We start from the raw sequence: 9,031 nt of genomic DNA, 5'->3' as shown, positions 1-9,031 counted from the left end.
TTCATCAATGCCGTCCATCTATTTTTCTAGATAATTTTATGTCATTACAAAAAAGGAGATATATCCCAATCTCAAGTGGACCACATTATAGGAAACAGTGTTAAATGAACCTCAACCATTAAAAAATTTTTGGGGCCCATAAAAGTATTGGATCAAGCTGATCTTTGTTTTTTCTCTTCATCTGGGTCTTTATGACCTAATCAACAGATTGGATGTCAAATAAACAATACAGCGGGCCTTAGTAAGATTTAAATGATGGACATCCACTCACTATTGTTTTCCTATTGTGTGGTCCACCTGAGATTTATATTCTCTCATTTTTGGGATAGAGATTTAAAATCATCTTTTAAAATGGATGAACCGAATGGATGAAATACATACATCATCGTGGGGCCCACAGATCACCGACCACCAGCCACGGGGCTGGTGTCAGGGGAGTAGCCAATCCGTTCCCTCCAGAATCGCGCTGCACCAGAGAATAAAAATAGGCGCCCGGTTCAAACGGAAGCGGGCGTCCTGCCCCCGCAGGATGCATACCGGTCCATGCAGGGGATCTGTGGGACACAATGATCTATGTGTTTTATCCACACCGTTCGTCCATTTTACACATCTTTTTATGATATAATCCAAAAAAACAGGAGGATCCAATGTTCAAGTGGACCACACAACAGGAAACCACGGTGATAAGGTTGCCCACCATTGAAACCTAGATACCTAGGCTTGCTATAACTTTATTTTCCATCCAACCTGTTAATAAAGTCACATAGACATAGATGAATGGAAAACACAATTTTCAGGTTGATCCAAAACCTCTGTTGACCCCAGGAAGTTTATAATGGCGGGCGTTCAATCTCCACTATGTGGTTCACTTGAAACTTAGATCTACCTTATTTTTGTACCCATAAACTAAAATTAAGTATAAAAATTAATAGACAGCATGGATAAAATACATAAATCACGGTGGGCGCAAAGAGCCCTGTCTGTACGGATTCCATCCAGTCAATACCAATGATCTTCTCGTTCAAGAATACGGATCCTTTTTTCGCTCGTGGTTTTGGCAAACAGAGGATCCGGACTTTCCTCGTTCAAACGAAGATTCTCCTCCCCTCTTTGCACGTGCCACCTCCCCATGCACTACTATATATATAAATACGTAAAAGCCGTCGTCCATCATGCATGGTTAACGTGTGATTGTGGACGTGAAAACGCAAACGTAGTGCAAATGTCGACTTTTCCTTTGAAGCTCTTCCTCCTCCTCGTTGTCTCTCAGTCCTCCACTGCCACCTTCTCAAGCTCCTCCAACCCATCCATCCACGTCATCAATCAGCCCCACACTCCCAAAGGTGTGGCTGGAAAGGACACGACGCTGATCCAAGAGACCTGCAAGCGCACCAAGAGCTACGACCTATGCGTGAAGACTCTTGAATCCGATACCCGCAGCTACAACACCGATGCGGCCGGGCTCACGAAGATTGCAATCGAGCATGCGCTCACGAATGCTAATGAATTATACAAACAGTCGATTTTGTGGAGGAAGAAGACGGACCTTGACCAGAAGACGATACGGGCCTTGGAGACTTGCAGCCAGTTGTATGGTGATGCAATCGATGGGCTGACGAAAGCAGTACAGGCAATGGAATCCAAAGACTACCAAACTGCCAACTTACATGTTGGTGTTGCAAAAGAGGCTGCCACAACATGCAATCAAGAGTTCCAGGAGTATCGCCGGAAAATGCCCTTCGTTGAGCAGAATGAAAATCTCAACTACCTATCCAGCATCGCTTTAGCTCTCATATCCCATCCTTAGGTTGAATTTTGTTGCACCATATATATATATATATATATATATATATATATATATATATATATATATATATATATATATATATATATATATATATATATATATCAAGGATTTTCATGATATTTCATAATTAGTCTGTCCAACTTGGTGAATGATAAATGCAACCATGCTGATTTATTTTTTTTCCTCCTGTTCTACCTATGATTATTGTTGTTGTCGTTGTTGTTGTGGCTGTTGGAATCATGATGGGATAAGATAATTGTTGTTGTTGTTGTGAATCATGATGGGAAGGAGGAAAACATAAACACAAGATAAATGTTGTTGTTGTTGTTGTTGTTGTGAATCATAATGTGAAGGAGGAAAACATAAACATAAGATAATTGCATGTTGTTGTTGTGAATCATATTGGGAAGGAGGAAAACATAAACACAAGATAATTGTTGTTGTTGTTGTTGTGAATCATATTGGGAAGGAGGAAAACATAAACATAAGATAATTGTTGTGCTTGTTGTTGTTGTTGTTGTGAATCATGATGGGAATGAGGAAAACATAAACATAAATATTTTATAATCCACTTTTTTCTTTTATTGTTGTGGTTGTTGTTGTTATAATGTCAATGAATTTCCAAGGATAATTTTACATTTACCCTTGTTCTGCTCGATCTAAAAGTTATGTTGTCCCGACGAGTTTTCAACCATAGGCATTCAATTCCCACTATTTCATGCTACGTGGTCCACGTGAGCTTTGGATTATGCTTTAGTTTTCGGATCATTGCCTAAATTGAACTGGAAAAACGGATGGATGGGATGGATAAAACACATGCATCATAGTAGGTCTCACAGAGTCGCAGGTGGGGAAGCAGATTGCAAGTTCTGTGGGCCCCACCATGATGTATGCATTATATCCTTAGAAGTCCGTGGTGTGTGGCAGACCACGCAATCCGCTGACGGTCGGCAGCGTTACAACTTACCACGCAATCCGCGTCCGTTAGATCAGTGCGGATCGCCTGTGTTGAAGGCAAAGTAATATTTCCTGTCCAGTCGCTTCTCATTGGTTCAACTCATTGCCGGTCTCACCAGCAACCAAAACAAGCCTGTTTTCCCTCTCCAAATAGATCGCGAACTACACAAAACAACTTTTATTCTATGAACTTTTCTCGGCCCAAATTGTGATGTTTGTTTAAAATCCATCCCACCATCAGGTGAGTCATCTCATGTTTCGCCAAGGGCCCAAAAATACGTCCATCTATGATTCAGTTGGAAGATTAGAAAGAGTGTATATGGCAATAATTGCCCATTATTATTTCCGTTGGTATGGCCCACTTGAATTACTAATGGGCCTGAGAGGTATAAAGTTTGGTTGGCTCTCTATATATCATCCATCCCATCATCACTGTGGATCATCTGTATATCAAGGGTGGAGGTCTCTCTCCCACATGTTTTCTTTGGTGTGGCTCGCATGAATCAGTCAGCCTGATTTTGGATCTGAGTCTAAATTGGAATTATGCATATGTTGTTAGTAGTGAATTTCATGGACATCATGTTGGCCTCGCCAAAAAAATCAACTCCACCGGTATAGAGAGCTTTCTCTTTTAGAAAGAAGAATAGTAAGGAGGTCACCATGATATTTATGTAAGATACACTCCGACTATTAGATATCGAGTCATATTTTTTGAGCATAGAAGCGAAAAAAAAAAGAAGGTTAAGCTGTGATTAGGTAGGGATTTTTGCTTATCCCCACTTACCTATCATTGGGTTTTGAGGAGATCTGACTAGAAGCCATATGGTCTGTTTTTAAGGTCGATCAGTTGTTGTTTGGACCCCTTAAAGAGATTCTTGGATTCAATATCACCTCTTGTGGGGTGGCTATCTTTCTTTTTGAAAAAAAATAAAAATGGTTAAGCCGTGATTCTGGTGGGCCACATCAAAGGAAATGGTTGAAAGAGAGTTGTCCGCCCTTGATTTTTAAGGGTCTACTAGGATACTTATAGAAAATCCACTCCAACTATTAGATTACAAAAAAAAAAAAAAAAAAAAAAAGGCCCATAAGTTATACCCACACGTGAATCACTTGTGCCACACTAATGGAAATAGTTTTAATGACGAGCGTTGTCTTGTATGCTGTTTCCAATCATGTGGTCCACATGAATCATAGATGCAGCTGATTTTTGGCCCCTTGTCCTAACATAGGGTGACCCACCTAGTGGTTGGGGTTGATTTTACATAAAAATCATGGTGGGCCCACCCAAGCCAACCACCCTTTTTTTTTTTTTTTTTTTACACACACTCAAACTGCATTGGTTTTTCACCACAATTAGCACTCCAACCCATGAACTCATGTTGAAACTATGCGACTCTACCACTGAGGCATGAGTAAGGACAGAACCACCCATGTGCTTGCACCACCGCTGCCATGGGTTTTTCACCACAATGAGCACTCCAACCCATGAACTCATGTTGAAACTATGCGACTCTACCACTGAGGCATGAGTAAGGACAGAACCACCCGTGTGCTTGCACCACCGCTGCTATGGAATGGACGAGATGAGATGATTTTGAAGGGGCTTTTTGCTAACATACACCCTAAGTAATATTTTTCTATGTGCCCATGGAATGACTTCATTTTACCTAGTTAAAAATGCCATTAAACACATTTTCTAAATTTCTGTTCAATGGTACCTTCTTTTGTCAATGCTTTTTGACAAACTCCTGTACGATGCACTTTTTTTCAGATTTCTATTTACTTTTTTTGAAATTTCAATTTCTTATACAATCCTGACCTCACCCAAGTCGGTGCGGCACTTATTGTGGGGCCCACTTTGATGCATGTATTCTATATCCACATTGTCCATCCATTTTTCCAAGATCATTTTAGGGCGTGAGCCCAAAAAATTGTTGCGCAACACGCCAACAACGCGGTAAGCCTATATCCAATATTAAGCCTCACCCACAAACGATAAACATGAAGAAATATAAACTAGAAACAGATCAAAGCAATCCAAAACAAACCACAAGACAAGATATACGTGAAAAAACCCCAATCTGGGATAAAAAATCACGGATGCAAACTTTCACTATGAAGAACGAAGATTACAAGGCAATATACTAACCTCTCCTTTAGAAGTAAAGAGAAAATTCCTTACCCACACCATAGAAATATTTTTCAATATTCACCTTAACCCAAGAATAGCCATAGGGACCCCAATTTATAGTTTTGGCAATTTTCCTTTCTCACCCTTGCGAAAGGCGACATAGAAATCCGCAATCCGCATCAGATTCGGAAACGAATCTGCGTAACGACGACCGGTCGTGCGCAGCCTCATATGTGGCTCCACTTCTCAACAATCTCCCACTTTGAGACATATCACTATAAACTTTTGTCTTCTTCATCCGGAGTGCACCACCTCCCCGTCTTCAAGCCTAAAAACCAATTAAAGCTGAACAGGTCTACAGCTTCTCCCGTGTGACCGCCTTGGTCAGCATATCTGCAGGATTCTCACTTATATGAATCTTCTCCAGAGCAATTAATCCATCTTCTAGTAACGAACGTATGAAGTGATATCTGATGACAATATGCTTGGTCCTTGAATGAAAGGCTGAATTCTTAGCCAAGTGTATTGCACTCTGACTGTCACTCTACATCTTGCAATCTGCTTACTTCTTATCCAACTCTTCCATGAAACCTTGCATCCATACCATCTCCTTGCACGCTTTTGTAGCTGCAACATATTCTGCTTCTGTCATACTGATAGATACTATCTTCTATAACTGAGAGACCAAACTGACTGCAGCACTACCTAGAGTAAAGACATAACCTGTAGTGCTTCTTCTGCTGTCGATGTCTCCTGTCAAATCTAAATCCATGTAGCCTTGTAGCTTGATTTTCGATCCACCATAACATAGCCCTACATCCTTAGTACCTACCAGGTATCTAAGGATCTACTTCACAGCTTCCCAATGTTCCTTCCTGGGGTTGTTCATGAACCTGCTTACAACTCCCACTGCTTGAGCAATGTCTGGCCTCGTGCTCACCATAACATACATGAGACTCCCAATAACTGACGCGTATGGGACTTTAGTCATGTAGTCTCGTTCCTCCTGCGTCTCTGCTCCTTGCTCCTTAGATAGCTTGAAGTGGTCGGCTAATGAAGTGCTAACCGGCTTAGCAACTACCATATTGAATCGATCAAGTACCTTGGCTATGTACTCTGCCTGTGATAGAACTAATTTCTTATTTTCCTTGTCACGCTTTATCCTCATGCCTAGGATTTGTTTTACAGCTCCTAAATCCTTCATGGCAAATTCTCTAGATAGTTGTCTTTTGAGATATGAGATGTCCTTCATGCTTGAACCGACCACAAGCATATCGTTAACGTACAAAAGAAGGATGATGTACGACGTATCAAACTTCTTCAAGTAGCAACAGTAGTCTGCATGACATCTCCTAAAACCGTTTCCCGACATGAAATTGTCGAACTTCTTGTACCACTGCCTCGGGGCCTGTTTCAGGCCATATAGACTCTTCTTCAGTCTGTACACCTTGTTCTCTTTTCCTGGTGCCACGTATCCTGTCGGTTGATGCATGTATATCTCTTCTTCAAGGTCCCCATGAAGAAAGGCTATCTTAACATCTAGTTCCTCTAGATGTAAGTCCTCTGTAGCCACTATACTCAAGACCATGCGAATTGTAGACATTTTCACCACAGGTGAAAATATTTCAGTGAAATTGATACCTGCCTTTTGTTGAAATCCTTTCACAACCAATCTGGCCTTGTACCGTTTCGAACTATCGTGCTCCTCCTTCAGTCTGTAAACCCACTTGTTATGAAGAGCTTGGGTAGAGTGACTAGCTCCCATGTACGATTAGACTCAAGAGAGTCCATCTCCTCATCCATGGCCTGCTCCCACTTAACCCGTGTATCCGACTGTAATGCCTCTTCAAAACACTCCGGTTCACCATTATCTGTCAGCAGTAGATAGTGTAAGGAGGGTGAGTATCAGACCATGGATCTCCTCTCCCGAGTAGACCTCCTCACACCCAGTGTATGCGGCTCTGCCTCACAGTGCTCCTGTGCATGATCATCCTGTGGCGCTGTAACACTCGTGTCCGGTAACTCTTCCAACTATACGAATTCCTTTTCCTAGGCCTTGTTTCCTTGCACACTGTCCTTATGCATCACTTTTTCATTGAAGACTACGTCCTTGCTTCTGATGATTTTTCTATTTTCTGCATTCCAAAACCTGTAACCAAAATCATGCTGCCATAGCCTATAAATGTGCACCTCCTGGATTTCGTATCCAGCTTGTTTCTGTGCTCTACATCAATGTGAACATATGAAGTGCAACCGAACACTCTGAGATGTGCAAGGTTCACTTCTATTCCAGTACACATTTCTTCTGGTAGCCCACCATCCAATGGTACTGAGGGACTTCTATTGCTGAGATATGCGGCAGTATTCACAGCATCTGCCCAAAAGGTCTTAGGCAATCCTGCATGTAACCTCATGCTCCTGGTGAGCTCAAGGATGGTCCTGTCAATGCGCTCAGCCACACCATTCTGTTGTGGTGTCTTTGGAATCATTTTTTGATATTTGATTCCATTTACTGCACAATGCTCCTCAAATCTCTTATCACAGTACTCTCCCCCGTTATTAGATCTGAGACACTTTACTGTTTTACCTGTCTTATTTTCTACCATAACTTTTCACTTCTTAAATACATCAAATATATCAGATTTATGTTTTAAGAAATAGACCCATAGTTTCCTACTATCATCATCAATAAAGGAAACAAAATAACGTGAGCCTGCCGGTCCCCACACATCAGTGTGTACAAGCTCCAACAGATGCGTCTTTGGAGCGCGTCCCGTCTTCTTGAAACTTACCCTTTTCTGCTTACCATACACGCAGTCCTCGCATAATTCCAAGTCAATATACTTCAGCCCTGATAGCTTCCCTTTTGACAATAACACTTTCATCCCTTCTCAATCATATGTCCCAACCTCTAATGCTATAACTGCCCATTCACTCCAGTTGATGCGACTGTGAGTGAACTATATGATCTTGAAGTCACGTACAAAGTACTTTCCTTTTTGCCTCGAGATAGCACTAAGGCACCTTTTGTGATCTTTCGGGAATCACTGGTGAATGTCGTCACATAACCGGTATTGGCCAACTGTCCCACTGAGATCAGATTTCTTCTCAAACTCGGTACATGTCTGACATCCTTTAATTTTAACATCGTTCCATCTTTCTGATTCATATGAACATCTCCCTTTCCAACAATACTACACGACTCATCATCACCTAAGTAGACTCTCCCGAAGTCACCTGATATATAGTTACGTAGAACTTCCTTACACGAAGTGCCATGAAACGAAGCACCCGAGTCTATAACCCAAGACTCATTTCTCGCATCAAGAGACAAGATCAATGCCCCTGTGTCACTCTCCTCAGATAGATTCACTGAATCCTTCCCGCCTTGAGAGCTTCCTTTTTGTTTCTTGAGCGCCCTGCAATCACGTTTCATATGCCCCTTCTTGTCTCAATGCCAACACCCGTCTTTATCTTTTGATTCCTTGGACTTCTTCTTGACTTAGAATGCCCGTGTTTATTGCCTCCTTTATCCAGCGATCTTCCTCTTCCTTCAACGTTTAGAGCATTCCCTGAATCCTCTGAAACTCCTGATGCATTTCTTCTAGATTCTTCGCTGAGAATTAGACCGACCACATCATCAAATTTTAGCTTTGTTGATCCTAAAGAATTGCTCACAGCAATCACCAAACCATCCCAACTGTCTGGCGAACTGGATAAGATCAATAACGCCCTGACCTCATCCTTAAAAACAATGCCAACGGATCCCAAGTGGCTCATGACTGTATTGACCTACTAACCTCACACCCTCAGTCCCTTCTACCCTATCTTCGCAGAACCTACATACCTCAGCTACCTTGCCTTGCCCCCTGTCTATCCACAATCAGACCTTCAAGCCTGCAAACCCTACCCAATTCCAAGGTCCTCACACCCACTGCCAACCCTCCCATCCCCTCAGCCCTTCTCAACCCCTCACCAGTGCTGCTAACCCGTCCGAATTCCTAGGCCCTCTCACCCAACCTCCCTTCCTATTGCCTAATCCTAAGCCCTCAGACCCACCCACTCTGCCAACCCTCCCATCTCCCTAGCCTTCCTCAACCCCCCAACAATCTACTCCGCCAATGGATCATCCTGGA

At 42.2% G+C, this 9,031-nt stretch overlaps 1 protein-coding gene across 1 annotated transcript; it reads left to right on the top strand.

Annotated features, from left to right (window-relative positions):
* Positions 1 to 1,222: 1,222 nt before the first annotated feature.
* On the top strand, positions 1,223 to 1,807 carry LOC131249799 (pectinesterase inhibitor-like). Its single transcript, XM_058250559.1, has one exon. The coding sequence runs from the start codon at positions 1,223 to 1,225 to the stop codon at positions 1,805 to 1,807; it is 585 nt and encodes a 194-aa protein (XP_058106542.1).
* The last annotated feature ends 7,224 nt before the right edge of the window (positions 1,808 to 9,031 follow it).

This window comes from Magnolia sinica, chromosome 6 (assembly GCF_029962835.1).
Source record: "Magnolia sinica isolate HGM2019 chromosome 6, MsV1, whole genome shotgun sequence".
Lineage (NCBI taxonomy): Eukaryota > Viridiplantae > Streptophyta > Magnoliopsida > Magnoliales > Magnoliaceae > Magnolia > Magnolia sinica.
Note: the sequence above shows the minus strand (reverse complement) of the source record. Positions and strands in the feature narration are given on the sequence as shown.

Excerpts from the sequence above, each read along its gene's own strand:
- LOC131249799 (XM_058250559.1), top strand. The coding sequence starts at position 1,223 with ATGTCGACTTTTCCTTTGAAGCTCTTCCTCCTCCTCGTTGTCTCTCAG.